Source organism: Macrobrachium rosenbergii, chromosome 3, assembly GCF_040412425.1.
Source record: "Macrobrachium rosenbergii isolate ZJJX-2024 chromosome 3, ASM4041242v1, whole genome shotgun sequence".
In the NCBI taxonomy this organism is placed as follows: Eukaryota; Metazoa; Arthropoda; class Malacostraca; order Decapoda; family Palaemonidae; genus Macrobrachium; species Macrobrachium rosenbergii.
In genome coordinates, this window is record NC_089743.1 from 91,796,403 (window position 1) to 91,821,816 (window position 25,414).

At 37.9% G+C, this 25,414-nt stretch overlaps 1 protein-coding gene across 1 annotated transcript in view; it reads right to left on the bottom strand.

The window, feature by feature from the left end:
- Nucleotides 1–25,414, bottom strand: part of phr6-4 ((6-4)-photolyase) — a 145,842-nt gene that overhangs the window by 10,106 nt on the left and 110,322 nt on the right. Inside the window, exons 6-12 of the mRNA XM_067085532.1 lie at nucleotides 21,861–21,927; nucleotides 18,113–18,146; nucleotides 13,498–13,682; nucleotides 10,982–11,211; nucleotides 7,506–7,673; nucleotides 2,787–2,927; nucleotides 988–1,139 (exon numbers count right to left, since the gene is read on the bottom strand). Of these exons, the coding sequence (XP_066941633.1) occupies nucleotides 988–1,139; nucleotides 2,787–2,927; nucleotides 7,506–7,673; nucleotides 10,982–11,211; nucleotides 13,498–13,682; nucleotides 18,113–18,146; nucleotides 21,861–21,927 (977 nt within the window). The remainder of the gene's footprint in view (nucleotides 1–987; nucleotides 1,140–2,786; nucleotides 2,928–7,505; nucleotides 7,674–10,981; nucleotides 11,212–13,497; nucleotides 13,683–18,112; nucleotides 18,147–21,860; nucleotides 21,928–25,414) is intronic.

Sequence of the window (25,414 nt, forward strand, 5' to 3'; positions counted from 1 at the left end):
ATGTCACAAATGTAACGGGCTTCATTTCTTCAGCTTATTTTATATTTACTAGAGTTCAGTTCTACAGCTTGCTTCACACTTAAAGGTCAAAAGGACTTTCTGCATGATAAAGGTCTATTACATTCTGATATTACCAAGGAGCTTCGCTATACATAAAATCTTTAAAACGTTTTTAGCTAATTTGCAAGACTTGGGCATTACGAAATATCAAAATAAGAGTGAACAATTTTAAACAGTCATCCTTATAGATACAACAAGAATTATGAATAACTGTGCAGCACACCAAAATTGTTAGGGAAAGGATAATCCACATGGCTTTGATGAGTGGAATCAAAATATGTCAAACTTTTCAGTTGGATAAAAAAATACATTATAGAGACCGACGGAAAAACCTCCTTTAACGAATAAAACTATGCAGAGACTTCCTCTAGTCTATAAAGGAAGCACCCACATAAGAGATACAGTTAACACTGACTCTTCCCCTTCTTTATATTACACAGAGCATAACTGCTTTATTTCAACTTGCTAGAATTAAATTCTTCAGAAAGTTCTCGTTCTCTAATTTAAGTGCAAACTTTTAATTGTAGTTTTCTCTGAAGCCCCTTGATAAATTACGTTCATCATATCAGCATTTGTAAGAAAAAAAAAAGGCTATCTTTTGAATCACATTTTTAAAAAGTAACGAAACAGCAAGCTGGAAACACTGAATAAATATAAACTACTACTGAATAAATATATATTGAAGTGTATTGCAATTCATGCTCATATGGCTGCACTTGAAACTTCTGATCATGGAGAGAGATTTGTCAACGGAAAAATGGCAAATGTTGTGAAAGTCAATGTTGGTACGACAAAAAAGAAAAAACCTCAACAATGTTCAGTTACTCTATTTGATCAAATTACGTATATATGTCCTTTCAATTAAAGCATTAGGCTTTCAGAAACAAAGGCTTGACGGTGCAAAAAACAACACGACAACATTCCTACCTGATGTAGTCACCGTTAGGGTCAGCTTTTCTACCGTACCGCACAGGGCAGTAGCAGTGGAAAAACTGCTGAAAAAATGAGGAGCATGACAGCCACATCCACGATCCGGCATTGACTGACCAATCTGCATCCAACAGCAGCTCATCAAATACCTGAGAAAAAGAAATACACGAATGAAGTTTGCCGTAACTCGTCTAATTCATAGGTTCTAAACCTTTTTCCCCGTCAAAGTATCCCCAGAGTTATAAGACCTATGACCTGTACAACCACAGGTTAACAAACATAGAATGTTTGTGAATAATCATCATGTCAATGTAAAATGGAACTACTTTAGATGTAATAAACACATATATCATTTATTTTCTCCTTTTTCCTGGAATCTTACTTGTAGCTGGCTATTACTAAGATAAATTCTGTGGACAAATTTGAATGTTTCGGTAGGTTATGCTAACGAAAATTTTCTTGATGGGTCAATGTGAAAATGTATTTTGGAAGCTGAAAGAAGAAGTAAATAAAGATAATGTCCTTGGCATTCTTAATACTCATAAAAAATTTTCAGTCACATTTGACGCTAGTGATGCAACATTAGAATGGTAACATCAACAAAAAGTAATCACAAACACCATTTTCCCTGGCTCTAGAACACTGAAAGCAAGTCACACAAGACTGCTAGAATCTTGGTTGGAACATGATTCCTTACAATCCTCAAGTACTCTTGCTAGACCCTAGAGCACGTGCAAACATTTTAAAACATTTGGCATTTGGTCTCCTACCTAAACATGATCTGCCATATATCACATATGTATAATTAACTAGGCAGTGATAAAATAAACAAGTTATTTCATGCAGACTCATCAATCTTATAATGAGATGCCCTCCAACCAGTTTTCCATCAAGTTGCTCCAAGAGCAGGAGCCTGTGATGGTATAAGGCCAGCTCAATTTATAATAACAATAATCCTCCCAGTCTCTCAGAACCTCACTGCTTTGCATACAGTTTACAAAAAGAGTGAGATTACTGGTGTAACATAACTGCAAATCTTAGGGGGTAGACAAAAGCTTGGTGATCCTGGGAACTTCTGGGACATAAATATGAGCATGTGCATTATAAAACTAACAGGTTTACAAGAAAAAAGGTGCTTTGTCTTACATACTTCATCATCATCATCTACAACCTAATATCAGGACAGGAAATATGTCCTGTATTTAATCTTTTAAAGGATGAGAAATTGATTTTATGTCTTTGGTTTTTCAGAACTTTTTTCATATACTTTTGGGTAATTTTTACTTTTTGCAGTTTTAACTATTAAATATATAATATTCATATATAATGAGTAAAGAGTATACACAACTCATTTACCCCAAATCTTATTAAATAACAAAGTAGATTTATATTTTACGGAATTGGGAAGCTTTATCTCCCAGTAACTTCAAGTACCTTTTCATTACAGAAGTACCAAAGAAAAACAGCTAAATAGCTGAGTCTTACAGAACTTTAACAGAAAATATAACCTTGAGAGAAACACCAAAAATCAGTATAAGAAACCCTCACGACGGGGATGTGAAGTCATTAATGCTTCACAGATACCCTAAGACCCCAGCTGCAATGCATTCTTCCATGTATTTCCATCCTACTTAGATGTTTAACTCCTTTATACTACTTTATTTTCAATTCTCACTTACGAACAAATAATTTTGGTCAGGCTAATGAGATTTTAGTTGAGTGACTGAAGACAATTATAAAAGTAAAAAATTAACATGTTACAAGGCACTTTAGGGCGACAGTCATCAACAACTCACCTTCATACCCTCTTCCCATGAAACCCACAGGTCTCCTCGTGTTAGAAAGCAAGCCACTGCATGCCGAGCAACATTATGGATCCAACCTTCCGTCCGTAACTGCGTCATGATGGCATCGATCCAAGGATATCCTGTCTGCCCCTGTTGAAAAATTATTTTTTAAACTAAACTATAAAGTACAGTTCTAAATATTAATAGTTAGCATAAACTATGAAAACAATTATAAAGAATTCTATCAGGAACAGTTTTCAAAGAGATTATTTCTTTTGGCAACAGCATTTACAACATAGCACTGATGAAATTTAAATTCACTGACTACATCTGGCCCAAAAAATGTTGCTTCATCACTAATCCATCACTCTATATTAGCCTTACACATTGTGTACATAAAATCCTCCAAATATTGCAAAGGTGGTGACTCCTTTTAGTGCTACATGGTTAAGTTTGCATCCTGGTTTCACGGTTACCTTGGTAGCAAACTGAGACATAAGCCTGGTGTCTTCTACAGTTTGCAATCTTGCTCACAAAAACAGTTTCATTACACTCCTTTATATTAAACCGATAAATTTTTCTCATAATTCAGCACCAGCAGTTAGGGAGTTGATTTCATATGATTTTATATGTTTTCCAAGTGAAAATGTTGTTAATTCAATATCCTTTGAGTGATGTTTTCTTTGCCTGTCCTGAATTGTTGGAAGGTTCACAAAGTGCCTATCTTCTCCAGTTCCAAGGCTTCTAAATGCATTATAACTTGCTTTTGACACTCAAACCGTGATAGATGACATTAACTCTTGTCTTATCTACTACCAGAACTCCCAGCACATCTTCACACTCAGGAGCCTCCTTTCAACCAATTCCCAACATTTAAGTGCCACAAACCCTGGAGAATAAGCCATCAATCCATACTGCTTTGAGAGCTTCTAATGTTGTTTCTGCCACCAAGCAGACAAGATTCAAAGTTGACTTGGAGGAGATATGTATCCCTACTTCCAAACCGAATTAGGCTTCATTCAGTGAAGTTCTAGGCTGTGTCCATGGCACCTTCAACTAGCAGTTTCAACAACTGAACAAAGATCACATGTTAAGGTAAGAGAACCTCCCATGGGTTTTGATCTCCACACATCAGCAGTTAGGGGGTTAATTTTACAAGAAAAGAATTGAACATGGGGTGACTGCCTGAGAACAGCTATGACAAGCCAATGATGAATCCTCAAATTTTCTCCCTGATGGATGACAAATCTCAAAGCTGGGGTTAGTGAGCAGGATGCTCAACCGACACTAAACTTTCCCCCCCCTAAAACTGAAGCTCTTGTCAAGTTTGTCACTTCCTCTCTTTTCTGGCTCTCAGTCACCCCTATTTCTGAATGGGTGGACTCGAAACATTTTCAAAGGTGATTTTGGTGGTGGAAAACAGACACATGATGATCTTGGGCACCATTAGTAGTCTCTTCCGAAGGGCACACCAAGAATCCTGATGGTTTAGCTATAGGCGAATGGCTAGCTGTCTTTTCAGGTCATGCTTCCCTCCTGAATATTCAAATGCTGGCCTACTCCTTCGCAAACATGAAGTTGAAAAAAAGACATCGACCTAAAGGGTCTCTAATAAACTCACTTCTTTGGGTTTCGAAAGTTTTTGTATAACTGACCTCATGTCTCGGCATATTTTCTACTGCTAAAGTCAATGAGGTGACTGAGACACTTGATAAAATGGCAACAAGGGCTGCTATGAGTGCATTACCTATGGTTCTGGATATGACCTACGGACATGATGCAATGTTACTTGCAGTCTCGTAGGAACAATGGAGGCCAGGACTTAAACACAGCACCTTCTACTTCACATGTCTGTGGTAGATATCCTCCTGCTAAGTCTTTTGGAACCCCAGCCAGAAGAAGGCCCAATCCCAATTCACTTTACAGCAACCGCAGGGGGTGGCCTATAATTGGTTTCACAAGTTAGGCACTTTCTAGAAAAAACTCTCATCAAGAGTAGAGAGAAGTAGTCTGTACCTTAGAGATACAGTCCCATGTAACCATGATCAAGATTGGCACCTTTCACCTTTCAGAGGCAACATGCGCCGACTTCTGCGGAGAAGTAACCCCCTTGGTGATGTACGAACACCAAAACTCTCTCTTCTTGGGCACCCTCATAGCAAAGAGAGAGGCCAACTCCTGTGAGCCATCTCTAATGCCCTTATCTGTACAAGAGAGGGCACCAAGCAAGTCCGCGGCACAATCCTCAGGTAAATCAGCACAGTCCTTAATTTTACACGCAAGGGCTCCCACAGACCAGTCAAAGAAACTCAGGACTTCAAAAACTTTAAAAAGGTTCTTGAGGAGATGGTCCAGTTCTGTTGCCAAGAACATCACTTCGGCTGATGAAAGAGCTGACCTTTGGGATATATCAATCAACCCAGATAAGTCCCCCTGGGAGGAGACAGATTTCCAAGGAAGGAGCTTCTCCCATGGCGTACAATAAGTAGCTCCTTCTAGACAGCCTGGAAGGAGGAAAACTGAAGGATGCCTGTGCTTGCTCTCTCTTCTCAGAGAGCCAACCCTCAACCTCGGTTAAGGCTTTCCTTGCTGAGGAAGAAAGCACCTTCTTAGGAAGCCTATTGGAGTCAACAAACTGGTTGCTCATTAAAAATGCTGAGGCTGGTGAAGCTGGTTCCGCTAGCGAGAAGAAATCAGGAAAACTCATGAGCAAAAATCTCAGCAAGGCAGCATAAGCCAAAGGAGGAGTGTCCTGGTCTACTTCCTCTTCCACATCTGATGACACAGGGGGCAAAGACAAGTCTGCTGGAGGTTGAGGCATCAATGGAGTCTTCTTGAACAAGCTCAAAATACTGTCCAGTTGGCGTTGAATGGGAGCCAACGATGGGTCAACAGCTGTGGGTGCCTGAGAACCTGAGGCAGGTGTCTGAAGAAGAGGAGGCAACTGTACAGAGACTGGTGCCGGGTGCTTGGCAGCTGCCACTGCAAACACTGGACCTGGAGCTGCACGCTCAAAGTTGAGACTGGACGGTCGGGTGCTATTGAGAGCTCGGGCATTAATGGGCACTTAGATGCTCTGAGGCGCTAGGACACTAATGGGAGCTTGGGAACTGCTGGGCGCTTGGGCGCTACTGGGCGCTCAAACGACGACAGATTCTTGGACAAAGAGGAGCGTTTACATCAGTAAGAAGCAGAGCCCTTGGGAGCCGAATATTGGCTCTCTACCTCCAGGTGCTCCGAAGAAAAATGCTCTGGGCTGTGCCAGTAACTGCAGGACGGACGAGGGCAGCAAGCAGGTTCTCTGAACCTTTTGCAAGGCACTGAAGGAGACATGACACATCTACTGCATGCCTTTTCAGTGGCTGTGATTCGTCCGTAAAACGCCACTGGTGCCTGGGACTGGACTCCTCAGAACTAGAAGAAAGACAATGCACTTCCACAGAGACACCTTTCCAATGGTTCTTTATCGCAACCTGGGATGCAACAACAGGTCCGACTAAGGGGGCCGACTACCCGTGGCAGACCCCACCGACCTCCCTTGGGCTACCAGTATGACTCCTCCCAGGTTTAGGGGAGTATGACAGTGACTTTTGCCAATGAGAATCGGCAGGCAGGACGAGCAGCCACCTCCTCCACCAACACTTCACTTGCACTTTTATCACTTATCTTGTCCATTAGGACTCACTGAAGACCCCAATTGGGCCATAATACACACCATCAAATTAAATTTCTGTTCAAATATTGACTCGAGGCAGGCAATGGGATTCGGTTTGGAAGCGTGTGAGCCAGGTAAACTAGGGGGTGTTATAGTTGAGAGCTGGGAATAGGAGACACAATAGACACAGGCTCAGAAACTTGAGGAACAATAATATCATCTGAAGACTTAGTAGAATCCTGGGTAGCTAAAGTCTTATTATTATTGGCTCTAGAAGCAGCCTTCCTCTTCCTGTCTCTTTCCAATTTAGCTAAATGTGACCTTAAATTCTTCCACTTTTTGCCATCCCAGTCTTTACATTCCTCACTGGTCAAATCCACTGAACATATCTGTCCCCTACAATCTGTGCAAAGGGTAAGCTGGTCGTAAGAAGCCTTTGTCGATCTTGTACTGAATATTGCAGCCTTTGCTGCAATACCTAATACTAGATGAACTTGAGTCGGACATCGTACACAAGCCAACTATCAACAAAGTCTAAATTGTGAAAAAATTGTCTCCAATTGTGAAAATATGTCAAAAATCAGCAAACTCGGTCATAAAGAACCTAACACTGGTCAACTAGAATGTTTCACCAACTGAGCAAAAAACATATGACTAACACTGACTAAACATGCCAAAAAGGCTACCAAATGCAAGAATGTTTCACCAACTGAGCAAAAGACATTCACCGGAAAAGCAAAGAATTCCAAAATGAACTGCTTCATTCAACTGGTCTACAGTCATAAGCCAGCAAAAACAAACTGAAGCTCTTTGTCGAGTTGTTCTCTTTCCCCAAAAGTGGGCGGGGCTAGTCATCTACCCAAATCAAAAGAAGTGCTACTGTGAATTTCAAAATTTTAGCTGCCGTGCAGGTTGAAACATTAGTAATTGTCCTGTAATTACTTGGTAAGTTACTTATATAACAAATATCTTTAATAAAGTAATGAACTGAATGGTAATGGGAAGTACTCCCTTATAATGCTATGTTTTTTGCATAAGAAAACTAAATAGAAGTAAACAATATTTTTACTTACATTGGCCCATTTAGCAAGAGCTTCTGGATTTTTGTCCCAAGGTATCTGGACACATATAGGATTGCCCTCCATGTGGTCAAATTTTGGATTATTAGTTGCTGCAGTATAGTAAAATTCTCGCCAAAGTAGCTGACCGTGGAGGGACAATGGTGGTGGAGATTTCTTTATCTGAAATAAAAAATAAAATTATGGAACACTTATTTAAATTAAAGATAAGTATATAGAATAAAGGACCAATTCTTGTTGCTCATACTCTGCACAGAATTCTTGTGCAAGAGACATTCAACATCTAATCATAAGTAAGTTAGAATATAACCATTTATGTTACAGAATCCCTGGAGGATTCATTTACTAAATACATAAAGGGATAACCAGTTCCCTACACTACACAGTCCCTAGCTGACAGAGGCCACCTCTGACATGTTCTATGTTTTTTTAACCATGGTCATCTGTGTGGCATCTATGGTTGAGGCCCTAAAGACAAAGTAGTCAATGCCTTAACCCCATCTGCCATCATGCTGTTGATAATTCATTGTGGTCCCCCAGAGCAAGGCTAATTTTTATTGTGGATCTAACTTTTACCACAAGAGGTGTCAATCTACAAGGGAGCTGGTGCCCATGCCTTGAGGTTAAGGCCTTAATCCAGACACTACCAGCTGGACTTGATGCCACTGAGGGGAAGGGATGCAACTCTCTGAAGGTACATATTTACATGCCCCAGGAAAAACAAGAATGGCAGAATTTCACACAGGCCCTTTGCATCATATGGTGATAGAGGAGATAATGATCTTTGTAATACATAGTGATATTATAATATATCTATTACATCATCTTCTCCCTTTACAGAGCTAGATGTGCTCTTCCTGCCTTTCTTCATGATTTTCTAGGTCTTCCCACAGATCTCCAACCTGCTACTTTCATATCTACTGCTTTTCTGACCAACTATTCCTCACCATTTCAATATTTGAAATCTCAGTCATCTTCCACCATTTCCTTATTTGTGATATGATTTTTCTACCACACTCCAACCATGAATGTTCACATTTTATAGTAACATTTTTTCAAAAGTGTCCTCCATTTTCCTTGTTGGTACCCATGTTCCTCCTGCATGGACTAGTACAGGCTTTATGTAGTCACTGTAAGTCTCTGTCCTCTTTACTAATGGTACATTCTGATCTACCAGTAGTATAGCTATCTTTTCCATTTCATCCTTGCAGGATTTAATCCCTATCTCATTACATTCTCAAGTCGTGCCTCATGTCCTGTGTACCCTCAAAGTAATAGTACTTCACCTATTCTATGACCACCTCCTCTATCAAAACAGGGTCTCATATCCCAACTGTTCCACATGTGCTCTTGCAATGCATTTTTTATGATATCTCTTACTTTATATGTATTTTCTAATCCTGAGCACCTCTTATGACAAACATCTGTTGCAATGCCTTTCCAACACCTACCACATAGCAACTTTCATGATTGTACTTGTCCTTCCTTTCCTTTCCTTGAATCCATGGGCTAGTTCTCAAAAATAATCCACCCCTGAGATCTCAACAGGACTAGCATTTTGAACAATTTCAGTTAAAAATTTCCTGTTGGCTGACAATTCACTGAAACAGCTCCAACTATTGGCTTTAATAATGAACCCTTCCAGTAATTATTTTCTTGATAATTCAAGACAGTGAAGCACTAATTTTAATGGACATAACATTGGACCTCTAAAATTCTTCGGAAGAGAGCTAATAAAATGTGAACAAGGTTGAAATAATTTTCAGAAAGAGAAACATTCAAAATCTTTTGGGGAACATTTGCTTTCAAAATGTTCATTATTTGTCCAGCCTGAACAAGGCTTTCAACCTTCTTATAAATATCTTATTCATTCAGAAGAATTCTTCTTCATTATAAATTGCTGCTGTTATGATCTTGGCATGAAGACAAAACCATTATTAAATTATAATTTTTCTTCAGCTTTTATCCATATCTTTCTGATATTTTACAAACTGGTCAGTAGTCCTATTCAATTAAATACATTTGCAAAAGGTTCCCTTATTGCATTGAATACCATTATATAAGTGCTTTGAGATGAGTCTTCGATTTATCCTGTCTCTTCCTTGATCAAAGAAAGTACATTATTCTAGCAGGCTCAGAAAACAGCTCTTATGTCACATGGCACTGGAGGAAATGAAGATGATAATGAGGTTGAGCAAGAACATGGCAAGTCTGAATTATGAGTTCTATTGCACTTTTTTGGCTGTTATTTTCATCCATCATCAGCCAATCTGAAGCACAATATTTTTTGAAAAACATCATCAGAACTGAGACTAGTTTTCAAAAGTTGTGCTGTATCAGGCAGTTAACTGTGGAGGACCCATGATCCCTAGGCAAGAGGTATCATTGCTTTTTTTTTTTTTGTTTGAGTGGTAGTGTGCGTTAACTGATGGGCTTTAATAATGAACCCTGCTGGTTATTCTTGATAATCAAGACTTTTGTGGATTGTTGCCTAGCTTACAGTCAAGTTTTTTTGTTTTGATGTAATAAAATGTGAACAAGGTCGTTTTTTCAGAAAGAGAAACATTCGGGTCTGGTTGGGCAGAGAGTAGCTGGTTCAAGGCAGCAGCTTACCTGGCAAGTTTTTGTCAGAATATAAATGTCTTTTGAGCAGAAAATTGGAGCACAGTTAACTGACTATTTGGAGGTAGACAGGTGGAGTGTGACCCTGATATATATCTGGCAGTTACAAACTAGAAGAGAGCCTCTTCAATTAATAAAGCGTGAGGCTGTCCTGAAACGCTCCATCATTGGTTTTCTGGTTGGTGGGTTTTTGTCCCTGCCTGCACAGATGAGGGCTGTCTTTATGGATGAAAAAGCAAATGTTTGATATTTTTTTTCTGCCTGCTGTTGTTTATTTTTGCCTTTTTTTTTAAAGCTACTTTTGTTTATTTAAGATGATTTTGAGGTTGAGCAAGAACTTTTGGTTTTTCTTGTATTTATGGTTTTATCTTTTACCAGACCTGACTCACTTGTAAATACCATATCATAATTTGTAAATAAATTAATATGAAAAACATCAATTTATTGTTTTTGGTTGTTTTCTCAAACTTTGTTTGTGAGACTAGTATCAGGTACTCAGCAAGAACCCGTACCATGAGTATGTTAGGCAAGAGGTGCCTCATTGCACTCTTTTCTTTGAGTGGTAGTATAGTTTTAAAGCAATGATACACTTATGGTAACATTAATTTACCATCAGGTACGCACCTTATTCAAACTGCTTTTTCCCCAAAAGACCTCAAGGGCCATATTCAGAGAGCACTGTCAAAATTCCAATTGACGGAATTATCATTTATGTAGTCCACTGTTTCAAACCAGTTCAATACTTGGAAAATGGACATTTGGATTTATGGAAAAGTGCTATATCATTTTAATGAAACGTATCAATATTAGGCATCGACTTTAAACTCAAAGAGGAGACAGAAACCTACCTTTCTGTAGAGATCATTCAGTTCCATAAAAAATCTTCGAGAAGAAAGACAACCAAATCTTAGGTAGGGCGAGAGTCCTGTCCGGGAGGGAAATAAAGACTGGGGGGTCATTTTTGGTCTTCCAAATGATGCTACCCATGCTTTACGTTCTAAATGGTGTTCTAGTCTGGCTAAGGCCTCACTCTCCCCTCCTTTCCAAACTGGCTGTTGCAAAGATTCTGTGTCAAATCCTGAAATGTAGAGAAAGGTGCATTCATTAAACAACCTTAAAAATAAATTAACATGAACTAATGCATGCTATTAAATCACTTACACTCACAACAAAGCAGAATGAATGCATTAAAAAAATGTCTCACAACACTAATACAACTTACCCACAGACCAATACACTGAATATAATTTTTTGAAAAGACTGCAAACTAGAAAAACATAGTAGAACAAATTGAAGATCAGACATTAAAGATGAGAGGTACAAGAAAAACATTTAGAAAAAACATCCATCTCCATCCTCTTCCTTGGCTTTTGTCTGCCAGAGTGTCAAGCCTCTTTCCTTTTCAATTTTCCTTTGTACACCTTGATTCCTCCACCATGGCTGGTTTAGATTAAGCACAATGCTTTGCCTTACCTTAAGGTGGCCCTTAAGTGTGGTAAAGATTTGAAGGAGATACAAGGCCTGTGGAACTCTATGACTCTGTAAACCACAGAGATGACCTACACCATGTCTCTCTCTCCATAAACTACTGAAGATGCCACCAGCAAGAAAACCACCCATCCTCCTCCTGACATTACTTTTCTTCCTAATTCCTAGTAAGGCAGTCCACAGTTATCGGCGGGCTCAGTTATCAGAGACTCACCAACTTATTAAGGGAATTCTTGGTTGGAGTTCAAGAAGGAATGGAAATCTTACAAACTGAGTCTCACTACATTGAGAAAACACACTGTAGAAGGCAAAGTCTGCTATCGTGTTCAATCAAATGTTCAACCATGATGACACTTGGAACAAAGTCATGGTAACTGTCTCCAAGGCTCCCACTTCAGAAGCAGATGAAAAGACAACTGTTCTGCACAAAGCCACTCCAAGGGAAGGTTGCCATAAGTCTGCAGAATGAAGAGTTGCCTGCAGGGGCCAGGTCTCTGCATCCCCTACAGCTAAAGCAGTAACAGAAGGAAACTCAGCAATGCTGGTTCAAATGGATACACTTTTGCCAACTAAAAGCAAACTGAGACTGAGGGATGGATCCCCCATTAACCTAAGATAATGCCAGAGCACTCAGCAACTCCTTTATCTCACTGGGATGCCTCCAAGTACTTAACAGAGAAGAAGTAGGAAAAGTGGGAATGGAAGAAGGGTCAATGGAAGTAAAAGGAACATCCATCGCACACCAACTCCTATCCAGGAAGCATCGACCCATCCAAGGTGGTCACCATCCAGCAAGAAGGGCCATCCAAGATGGCAGAAATCTTCTGAGCAGGGGATCAGAAGCCTGGTCACACATGCACTGAACATCTACTAATCAAATTTGACAGTCAAACATTACATCATTTGACAGAGAAGCCAAAATCGTAACAAGAAAATAAAAAAAATAGGGCAAATCACTTAAACAACAACATCTATGATTAAAGTCCAGCAGCAGTGAGGATGCTGATGCAATAACAGAACCAAAACAAAAGTGATGTCAGCAGTATAGTGAGTGGGCCAAACTTCAACTACCAAACCAGCTTTCCCTGAAGGTATATCCACATAAGGGAAAGCTTTGTATCCCTGTGGGAATGGTGAAAGCTTTGTGAAATTCAAGGACTTCAGCAATAGTGCATATTAGTCTAAGAGCATAAAGATGACCCTCCAAAAATTTGAAATTTAATAAAAAATAGGGCCAAGCCTAAGCATAAAAAATATGCAAATTCATTAATACTAAGTTCCATGCCATATTGACCTTCATGGATGAAAGGATCCTAGAAGCCCTTACAAGCAAATAATAATTTGGAAAGGAACAGGACTGGGAGGTACATATTAGGAGACTCCAGCATTTTTAAGCTGCTCATCAAAAAATAAGCAAAAAAATCAGAACTGAAATTAGTGCATTTTTGCTGTGAAAGCAGGCTAAGGATTCATAAGGATAAAACAAAGGATGAAAGTCACACATTTCCAAAAAAATTATCAGCCTATTTATTTTTCCAACTTGAAAAAATTATTTAATATTTCCTACTATAATGCTTCATTTTATTTTAAAAACGATTAATATTACTAAAATAATATACAGTTCATCAAATCACTGTATCTCCTTTACAACACCACACATCATATATTAGGTATTCTCCTCTGAAGCAATTTCTGATATTCACCGAAGAACAGTTCTTTGAAATTGTATAAGCAAGCAGTTTCAATGTTAAAATTATGAGAATGATTTCATGCAGTAAAAAATCCACTATTAGCAAATTATAAAAAAATCAGGGATTATAGTTATGGACTTATTTTACAAAACACATACGTGAACATTACTGCACTGTACACTTACCGAGTTCCTCTAAGGTTGGTACTCCATATTTTTCATCGTGGTCATCCGAAATCGGGGTGTATTTTGACTCTAAATCTTTCATTGTGACAGTATTTAAAGGTAAAGGAGGCAATTCCATCCCCATAAGAATGTTTTGGAATGATTTGTACGTCAGGGGAGGCTTGCCACCATTTTTTTCGATTATCCTGGAAAGAAAAAATCATAGCTGGAATGTGACAAACTATCAAACTATCTTAAAAGACAGTGCACCATATACTGTAGAAAAAAAATGAGCAAATCACATAAAAGAAATTAATAATGAATGAATGAACATTTATACGAATGTTGCAAAATGCAGAAAGATTGTCTGGCTACGTAAAAATGACAATGTTGAATAATCCCATATACAGTATAACACAAAAGTACTTTATTTAAAGGAAGTTTTAACATATTCTGAATACAGTACTATCACAACATTAACAATTACTCAAGCCCAATCACCTAATAATTTAAGGTTCTGTAAAATAATGGAATAGGCAAGTTGAAAAACAATCGACTCTATGACCAAACTATTCTTAAAGTGTTTAATTATCATAAAATTCCTTTATAAAGACCCAGGATGATTCATTGGCTGTGCACTGTACACAAGTTTCCTGCAGACTCCACGAAATAAAATACTTCAAAACTTCCTTCTGGCTTTGGTGCTGGTATACAGTTAATTTTACAGACGCACGATTCTGATTATCATTAAGACCCTGCACTGTATTTTTCAGTATCTTTTTCACTCTGGTTATATACTATGCAATATTTTTGAATTTGGTAAAAGTTGAAGAATTGTTAAATTTTTGCACTCTCATTAGTTTATGTTTCAACTTTCCGTCATTTTCTTTTTTTCAAAACGCTTTTCATTTATTAAAACTGGTTTAAGTAATGTTAGCAATGCCTCTTCTGTGCATCTCAACAGTTTCTGTGAATAAAACAACCCCTGGTATGGGTAAATCAATTGCAAGATATTTCACGTCTCACCATTCCGATCTTCCCCATTTTGGTGAATGCACCTCCATAAGGAGGTTTACTTTGTTGGCAAAGTAAATCTCCTTCAAGATAGCACACAGTCTAACTATGAACTGTCATCCCAAAGGCACCATGGATCTAAAAAATGTCAGAATCCTCCACACTAGCACCTCCTAGTGAGAAAGCAGAAGCTTCTCAAAAAGAAATTGATAATAAAGATTCCAACACACATGACAGAACTTAAAACTTTCTTCATGATATTTTTCTCCTGGAGCCATACTAAGATCGGCTTTAGTCGGGAGAAAAATATGGGTCCTTTTTGCAATAATAACCCCTTTATTTTGCCATTAGCCTTTTCCACTTTAACACCAAGGTTACCAACAATATTTGCATACAAAGTTGTTATAATACAATATAAAATGTTTTTGCACATGCCAGGGTCCCTATATCCCAGTTTAAGAGTGAAAATGATCTTGTCACAGGTGACTGACCAGGGATATCTTACAACATTTACTCAACTTTAAGCAACTTACAAGGTGACAGCTGATCAAGATTAAAGCCAGTATATACTAAAGGTCTAACATTCTTTTACTGGAAACAAAATGAAGAGGTAGTCAATCTAGATGCAAAAAATTTACTTGGGAGTTCTGAACAAATCCATGGAACACAAGGAAGGAGAGAGAGAGAGAGAGAGAGAGAGAGAGAGAGAGAGAGAGAGAGAGAGAGAGAGAGAGAGAGAGAGAGATCAGCTTATCAGATCCTTCGAGGTATGGCCCTCTAGGGTGCAACAAAATCTGATAAAGTTATACAGACCCTTAGTATAGCCTTTACTTAAAACTTTCAAGATAATCAACATTCAAAAGCAACTTCATTTTATTCTTAACCAGAGCTAAGCTTTACATTTATCATTCTATTTAAGAGACTTATCTGCAAAATACACCACTTACAACAAGCAGTCTAGAAAAAAAAAAAAAAAAATTACAATACTGTGGCAGATAGTGACAGTCTGATAAGCAAAGAAACTTATCAGTTTTATTATCATTTTGACTTTATATTTAAAACTTCCTCAGCACTTGCTTTTGTGAATAAATTTTATTTACTGTAGAATGAAATATTTAATGTTTTGTTTATACAATACTGCATTTGCATACACATAAACTTTCTCAAATTAGCCATATAGTAAGAAGATAGAGTGATTTTGTTTTTAGTAATTTTTATTCAAAGATTCTCTGAAAAACCACATTAAAATGACTTTTGGTTTATTTATATCAATCTAATGTTTAAAGAATTGTTTTAACATCTGCTACTACTGTACTGCATTGCCAACTTATACTTCAGTGCAGTTAACAGTGGTAGATCAGTACTAGAAGTTTGGGTATAATCTGATATCATAACCAATAGATGTTAACTGTAACACTGTCAAAACCCCTAGAACATACGAATGTTTTACATTAGGAATTTTAGTTCAGAACTTTATGAACCTCCCTGCAGGCATAATCTTACTCCTGAAAGAAATCCATAACTTGGTGGTGTTCAATGTTTTCCCCTCAGTGCTCGAAGGCCTTTTTGAATTTCTGGTTGCTTGCGTATAATGACCACTTCAACTGGTGAGGAAAATGGTCAATTTGCAAAATCTGCTAAAAGGGATATCAATGTCATCCCAGGATACACCTCTCTCTTCCCCCCAAAGAATATTTATTTGATTCTTGATCGTGGCAAAGAGCCTGGAGATTTTCTAGGTGGCTGAAAATTCAAATGAGCAATGTTGCAGCACCTTACTTCCTATTCCTTGAGGTTTCAATAAATTCTTGCCCCCACTAGAGACTTTAGAATGATTTGTGAGTGTAATGCTACAAATTCCTTAAAATTAAGTAGCGTATCATCATCTTTGAGAAAATGTCATTTTATTAAGAGTCTCTTTTGACCTTTACATACCAAAATCCTATTATCATTCAAAAACCTATTATCATTCACTTTTCACCCACAAGGAATAGGCTCTTTATAAAATAGTGTAATTAGTCACACAGTTCAGTCCTACAACATGAGCTCCACATGTTACGGTAATTCAAAGCGTGCTCTCACAATTCTGCCTATAAATATTCCAACATGCCTGAGATCTAATCTGCTCTGCCTGGACACACTCAAGTCGTGCTTGAGATCTAATCTGATCTGCGTTGACATACTCAAGGGTCACACTGTGTCACTGATACCATCAAACTATCATGCCCATTGCATAATACTCTCTCTCTCTCTCTCTCTCTCTCTCTCTCTCTCTCTCTCTCTCTCTCTCTCTCTCTCTCTCTCTCTCTCATGTGAGAGACTGGTGAGAAGATAGCTGACCCATCCCCTGGATATGAAAAAAAGCTGAAGACGAAAGGGAAACAGTATTTAAAAGACGAAAATGGAAACGTTAAACTTGATCAGAAATTAACAATGGAATGATAGGGGCAATATTTAGAGAAACTGTAGATGGAAAGAATGTAATCTGTAAGTTGTTGGCATGATGGCAGAACCAACAAACAATATAACATCTCACGAGGTTAAGACAACCCTTGGAAAGATAGAAAACGGAAAAGTCCTCTTTCATCAAGAATAACATGAAATTTGTCATCACGACGGATAAACTGACCATAATACAGTATGATTTTAAAACCTGATAAAAGATAAAAAGTGGAAAAAAGAGAGTCTGGATCTTCCAACTCTCCTGGAGCCACGAAAACCTCGGCTGACACTATCACATTTTACTCTCTCTGGGGTGGCACAAAGGGCATAGGAGATCTCCAACCCCATTTTCCCTTTACCATTATCTTATCTAAATACACAACTTCCATAATTTCCCTTCTGTATCATTTTTCACTCATCTTCATCCCCTGTGTTACCCAAAGCTCCCTCCTGTATCATTTTTCACTCGTCTTCATCCCTCAGCTAAACTCTTCTCTAAAGCCTCCTTCAGTGTACAGTACTAACATGAAAGAAATCTCCTCTTGGGGATACAGTCTAAAGCCACCTTGAGCTTATAGATGGTCTAACCCTTTCCCCCTCTATAGTAGTTTTTTCCAAAAATCTCACCCCCTTTAAAAGGGGAGCATCAGAAAATGGCTTTATTTGCCAGCACTCTTCATAATTTCTTTTGTTTTCCACTGAATCCACCTCAGCATGGAGTCTTTTTTTCATTCTATCCTATCAAATTTGAACAAACATATTAATTCAGAAATTTTTATCACATCAGCATGTCCTATTTTAGCAAGCTCAGGAATGAAGGATTTTAACTGGTGGGCTACCTAGATCATTAGCTAATCTGGGGAGCCACCAGAGAAGACTGCTGACGAAACCTAAGAGTGGCAGTTGACAGACTCAGTCAAAAGGTTTCTTAATAAGAACAAGTCCCACCTTACATCCAGCAGGGTGGGACTTTTTTCTGAGGCTGGGACTTTGTTGGGCTGTCTCTCCCCAAAGCAGTCAAACCAGACAAATGAAAAATTAATTTAGACTCCTGTAATGCAGGTCAGCTTTTCTCAGGTTTAACTGGGATGAGATGTTTGGGCCTGATGACGGTTTGGGTCCATCATTATGCAAATGAAAATTAATTTAGATTTTTCATGTCACGTAAATGTAGGATTACTTCTCAGGTTTATATAGTGTATGAGATTTTTGAAAACAGAACATATTGATTCCCATTTAGTACGGAAATGAATAACAATGGACACATGAACAATTTAGCATTAAGGCAGAGGATAAAACAGAACATGAACAATTTAGCATTAAAAGAATAAAACAACACATGAACAATTTAGTATTAAATGAATAACACAGGACACATGAACAATTTAGCATTAAAAGAATAAAACAATACATGAACAATTTAGCATTAAAAGAATAAAACAACACATGAACAATTTAGCATCAACAGAATGAAACACATGAACAATTTAGCATTAACAGAAGGCATGAACAAATCAGCACTAGCACAATGCAGAGTACTGAGCCTTATTCGGGCTTAAAACAACCTGTGTTAGAAGCATAAACAATAGTGATTTTAACCCAGCAATTTTTGTCTGGTTTCCTGGAATAAAACTCCTTTCTTCAGAAAGTGTGTGGAAGTTTCTCCATACCTAATATTATTGACTGAAAGAAGACTCTCAACTGCCATGTAACCGGCTCTGAATCAGTATTTAGAGATTAGTGGGTTTTGCCAACCAACATTTTTGTCACTCCCTTTACTCCTCGGTCATGAAAGGCGATAACACAATTCAACATCCGTTTCTCCCGACTTTTGCATTCACCACCAATTTTACTTAAGGATGAAAAAATTCTTAATGCTTTTGCTTCGTGAATGCAATCTCGTATTTTCACTTAATGATGTTCTTGAAAGAAGGAAAAGCTTTACAGTTATCCCTTATTATTCATGGATTACAAATCTACTGTTTCAGTTACCAGCAACTGATATTAAATATCAAAATATTCAGGCAGCCCCCGGGTTATCGGAGATCCGGTTTTACGGCGACGATAACCGAGGACTGCTTTAAATGAAAGCCAGAAATTCTCAGCCAGTGTTGTCAAGCATAGGGACATGTCCCTATGCATGGGGACATTTGGCTAGACTTTTTGGAACGCACAGACGCCCAAGTAAAAATGTCAAAAACGTAGGGACATTAGCCACCTTAAAAATAATTACATATATAATTTTATTCTTACAAGAATATATATATATAAACTAATAAAATGCAGGATTAAGCAATAAATCAAGGTTATATTTCTTAATATTTATTATTTACAATCAAAACATGGAAGATATATAGGGCAATGGACACTATATAAATTAATTAATAAATTACACCACAGCAATGACTGAGGGACTTAGATAACGCGTCACAATTACGACTACTGGCCACGTGCAAGTGGCCCTTTAAGCCAATTAGGCAAAATTTCTGTCAGCTCTGGTTGGGCAGATTCCTCAGGCAATTGGGAACACAGAAGCATGAATAAGCTGGCAACAGCATTGATAACACTCCCCACCAAAGCAATATATATATATATATATATATATATATATATATATATATATATATATATATATATATATATATATATATATATATATATATATATATATATATATGTGTATATACTGTATATATATATATATATATATATATATATATATATATATATATATATATGAAATTTTTATCACACCATAATTTATATACAATCATGAAGCTACAAATGTCGCTTAATATCAAATTCACGTTACCTCGGGAATATCCCAGATGGGGAATTGTCCCCGAAGGAGAATTTATCACTCACAAATTCCCCTTCAATGATAATTCCCCATGGGGGATATTCCCCAGGTAGCATGAATTTAATATTCTGCAACATTTGTATATATATATATATATTATATATATATATATATATATATATATATATATATATATATATATATATATATATATATATATATATATATATATATATATATATATTTCTAAAAATGCTTATAACTGAGTATTTTAAAGGTTTTATCACAAAAAATGCATTTACTGTAGTCACAAAAATATGAAAATACAGTAATAAGTGAATATTTCTAAATGAAAAATTCTGCAAATACAGTATGTAAATTTTCCATGAATAGGTGAAGCGGCAAATTCAGAGCCACACATAGGCAGGGGTTCACTGTGTATGTATGTATGTATGTATGTATGTATATATATATATATATATATATATATATATATATATATATATATATATATATATATATATACAATTTATACATAAAACGCATACAAATTTCATTTAATACCAAATTCACTACATCTCGAGAATAACTTACACCCATCGTACCTCCATTGCCAGTGAAATTGTATCCATCCCAATTATTGGTGAGCTTCGTGCAGAAGAGTGAGGGAGGATCACACCAACTGACAAGTCAGGTTCAATGACCTTCAATACTGACAATTCCTCACGCTCATTGCCATAAACAAACCACCTAACTTACGCTAACTCGCAACAACAAAGCTTCCTTCCTGTCTTCTCCCCCCCCCCAACCCTCCCCAACTCCCACCACTTCCTCCAAAGATATTCATGCTCTTGTTCCCTCTGTGGTAGTTTCGACTTTCTTTGCGCGTCTTTGCGTATCTGGTTTTCCCCCTGCCGAGTTAATCACCATTATTTGACTGCTTTATGAGATGGACAGCAACCTCTTAACAGTCTAAACTAAATGTTGGTTCAAGCACCCACCAGAACAGTCTTTGATATCATGAGCAAAAAATAACAGTGGAAAATTTGGGGTACTGTGTGCTCACCTGTGCCCAGTTCTTGGAGAAAGGGTTTACCAGTTTTGTTGTCAGACCTCTTGCAGTTATTGTATTGTATTTAATAAATCCTAGAATCTGCTACTTTCTTAATTATATACATGTGTGTGTGTGTGTGTGTGTTTAAGGCCTTTGTCTCAGTGGAAAATGAGAAAGAGCGTAACAGAGGTAATGGCTGCATTGGTGAAAATGTATCTTACATCTACATGCTTTGGGTTTAAGAAAGCATTCCGTCCTGATTTTATTTCTTCAGGCGATTTCTTGCATACTACTCTTAATAAGAAATGAATTCCCAGGTGAAGTCTTGACCTAGGATTGTTTAACGGTGGTTAGAACCCCTTACCCTTGCCCTATACCCTTATTTTTCCCTTTACCCTCGGGTAAATGCGGCTATGAGGTTTTGTATTCTGTCGACACAAGGAAAACCTTGCATTTCACAGCAGATTCATTTTCAAAGAGAGCAAGTTTTAGCTACCATAGTTTTTGCCGATTTTTATGAGCACGGGACAAAAGAAAAACATTTTTAAATGCGTAGTGGGGAGAAAGATATTATTTAGTCGACTGCAGATGACTGCTGTCTGTGAGGTACCTCGGGAGTGGAAATTAATCATGACCGAATGAAACATGTGGATGCAAACTGAATTTTAGAAATGATACAGCCACATCAATTTTCACACCTCCATGTTCCTTATTAATGACAAAGAGAAATTATATATGTCAACTATAAAAATGGTGATAATGAAATGAAACAATGCACCAAAAAGTAGCCTTGAAATATTAAATGCTGCCCCCCCAACAAAGACATCTTTAGCTCTACTCAACGAAATCTTTTATGCTTACAAAATGTGATCAGTAAGAAAAATGTAATGTACATACAGTATGTGTTTTGCTAGAGAGAGAGAGAGAGAGAGAGAGAGAGAGAGAGAGAGAGAGAGAGAGAGAGAGAGAGAGAGAGAGAGAGAGAGATTCTTAAAAACTGAAATCAGGTGGTTTGGAAAACCTACTCTCGAGTTACTGGTTACCGAAACATCTTTCATCACTTCACGTCAATTTCCCTCACCTCGATCCCAATTTCCTTTACCTCGATCACAGCACAAAGTTTGAAGGGACGCGGCGTCTCCTCCCCACCAAATAAAACTACCCAAATAAAAACACACGCAAGACACCGGACGCCCCAAAATACGATCAAACAGGGAAAAAAAAAAAAAATCACGCTTTCTATATTAAGAGCGAAGGTCTTCCAGAGTCAATTCAAGGTTTCTTTCTTAGGAAGGAAGAGATGCGATGCGGCAATACTCGCGGTGGCGACACAAATAGCGACAAACAACTTTTGTGAACTTTCTTCATTCCCGAAATAAGAAGAATCTCCGTACACAAGGCGGTGGCCTTCAGGAGTTTATCTCTTCTTAAGATACAATTTCTATTGTTGGATCAGATTTTCTTGCCTCGAATACGCCTCTAGTTATGCACATTTGTATAACTTCTAAATACCTGACCTGACTGGATACAAGGTATACATTCTTGAGCAATTAAAATTAATACTGATGATCAATAAGTTTTACCTTAATGTGTTTTACCTTTCAGCTTCTCATTTTTTTTAAATTTTCCTAGCCACCTTCGTCATTTTCTTTTCAATTTATGAGATGGAGCACTCAACTGCAAGGAGAGCTCTCGGATTAAGTGTGAAAGATTCGTAAAGAACAGCAAGTGGCATTTACAGTAGATGGTGGGTCTAAAATAAAAGACAGGTGTTGTCTGGGAAAAACCTTAACTAATAAACACTTGCTGGTAACAGGAAGGCTAACACCTGGCGCTGACTCCCCTAAGGAAAGAAGTTGTAAGGTGTGTATGTGTTTATGTATGTATATGCATATACTCGTATGTCTGTGAACACAATGAAACTGTACAATGAAAGTCACCCTATTCCTGCCATCAAATGTGGGGTCAAATCCGCCTTATGCGTCATGAGACCTACATGACATCTTGCCAGATAAATTAAAATATGTCCCACTCACATGGGATCCCGTCTCTCTCTCTCTCTCTCTCTCTCTCTCTCTCTCTCTCTCTCTCTCTCTCTCTCTCTCTCTCGCCCCTTAAGGGCCAATCTTCTTTTTTAAGCCCCTGGGCCTAAAGGGTTAATCTGGATCTACAGGTGCAATCCCTTCCTGAAACCCTGGACCTGCTGTTGGCCCAATCTTTTCTGAAGTGTCTGCGTCTGGGCCTATATGGCCAATCTTTTCCTAATTCTCTGGGCCTACAAGGCCAATCTTTTCCTAAATTTCTGAGCCTACAAGGCCAATCTTTCCCTAAATCTCTGGGCCTACAATGCCAATCTTTTCCTAAATCTCTGAGCCTACAAGGCCAATCTTTTCCTAAATCTCTGAGCCTACAAGGCCAATCTTTTCCTAAACCTCTGAGCCTACAAGGCCAATCTTTTCCTAAATCTCTGGGCCTACAGGGCCACTCTTTTCCTAAGCCTCTGGACGTAAAGGGTTAATTTCCCAAAACCGTGGACCTATAGTGCCATTCTTTTCCTAAGCCAGTGGGTCTCCATGGCCAATTTTTTCTCTAAACTCTGGGCCTACAAAGTCAACCTTCCCTTGAGCCCCTACATCTTCATGGCCAATTCTTCCCTAAAATCCTGCACACACGAGACTAATCTTTTTCTAAAACCCTGAGCCTACAAGGCCAATCCTTTCATAAAACCCTGGGCATACATGGCCAATGTTTTCAGAACCCCATGGGTCTACAGTGCTATTCTTTTTCATGAACCCTAGACCTACAGGATCAAACTTTTAAAAATCATTTCATGAGCCCCTAGACCTACAGGATCAATCTTTTACCAATCTTTTCATGAACCCTAGACCTACAGGATCAATCTTTTACCAATCATTTCATGAAACCCTAGACCTACAGGATCAATCTTTTCCCAACTCCTTTAGCTTTTCGTCAAGGGCAATATTTTCCTTCGGCCAATGGACTACAGGGAAAATCTTGGTCACCGAACAAGCAAGCGATAATAAACGAGTTTTCTTGTGGATGTCTCTAGGTCAGTCAACATTTTTCCCCGAATGTCTGACCTGTGGCCACTGCCCTTGATACATGCACAGGTGGAACTGGCTTTTGTGACTTTTGTACTGTCCAGATTATGGTAGTTTTATTTCGTCTGCGTCTCTGATGTGCCTGTTATTTTATGGAATGCTGGAAAAGAACATAGTTAATATCATTATATACTTTACATATACATACACAAAATATATATATATATATATATATATATATATATATATATATATATATATATATATATATATATATATATATATATATATATATATATATATATATAGATGCATGTATATACACATACAGAGAGCAATTACAAAAATCAGTTCCAGTGACTTCATGTACCTTGACTCTCCATATGGAAGCATAATATTTTAACATAATAGATTAGAGGACACTTCAAAAAAGCACTGGCAATAAAGAAATGACGAATGGCCATAAAAACAAAATGATTGATTTATTCATGGTTAATAAAGATAGAGGTTATTGAAGTCAACACAAATAAAAGGTAACTGATCACAATATAGCGCTCCTTCATAGCCACTGATGGTTAAATTCCGTCCACAATCACCAGTTACTGTCGAACAGTAGAGACAACTTAGTATTCACAGATTATCAGCCTCTATATTTCCATCCACTGAGATTTCCCTAGCCAAGCACATCTGATTATTTAGTTCACATCTGTACTAGTTCATTCTCTACAAAGACTAATTCAGAAATCTTTCAGGAACTTTTCATACAAACGCCAGTAATGCAATTTACATGAAAAAGGTCATTCCAAACTCTTTCACGACGATTTACAACGCAGTTATGGGATGACTGCAAAGTGCACAGAACGAGGAGAGAAAAACACACGAACTAGTTTCAACTGACCGTAAGTGGTTTCGTGCCCTTATAACATTCAGTTCACAGCTCCCGCCGCCGCGGTTAGTTCAGGTGGAGTCTTCACTAACCTCAAAGTAAGAAATTCGTTAGAATCATAACAAAACTGCACGTTTAAAATTTCTTGATAACAATGATTAGGGATCCAGAAAATTAATTCGTATAAAATCCGCAACGAAATCTATTTTATCTGTTTTAGTGATAAAATGGCGAACAAACAAAAAGAGCATTACATTACATAACACGTAAACGTCCCCCAGTTATTTTCAGCCGTCCGCTGAGAGAGAGAGAGAGAGAGAGAGAGAGAGAGAGAGAGAGAGAGAGAGAGAGAGAGGAGTCTCTCAACGTGAGTGCGCGTACCCAGACGAAACTTCACCATTATTGATTGCGCAATAGGCCGCAAGTCAGTTCCGAGGGAAGAGAGCGAGAAAAAAAAGAGGGGAAGATTGAGAGAGAGAGAGAGAGAGAGAGAGAGAGAGAGAGAGAGAGAGAGAGAGAGAGAGAGAGAGAGAGCCTCGCCACGCAGATGTGTCTCGCGGAATTTAAAATATTATTATTATTATTATTATTATTATTATTATTATTATTATTATTATTATTTGATCAGACTTCTTGGATGACTTATTCCGCTCCCTGCCAATAGAAGCAGCCGCCCCCGG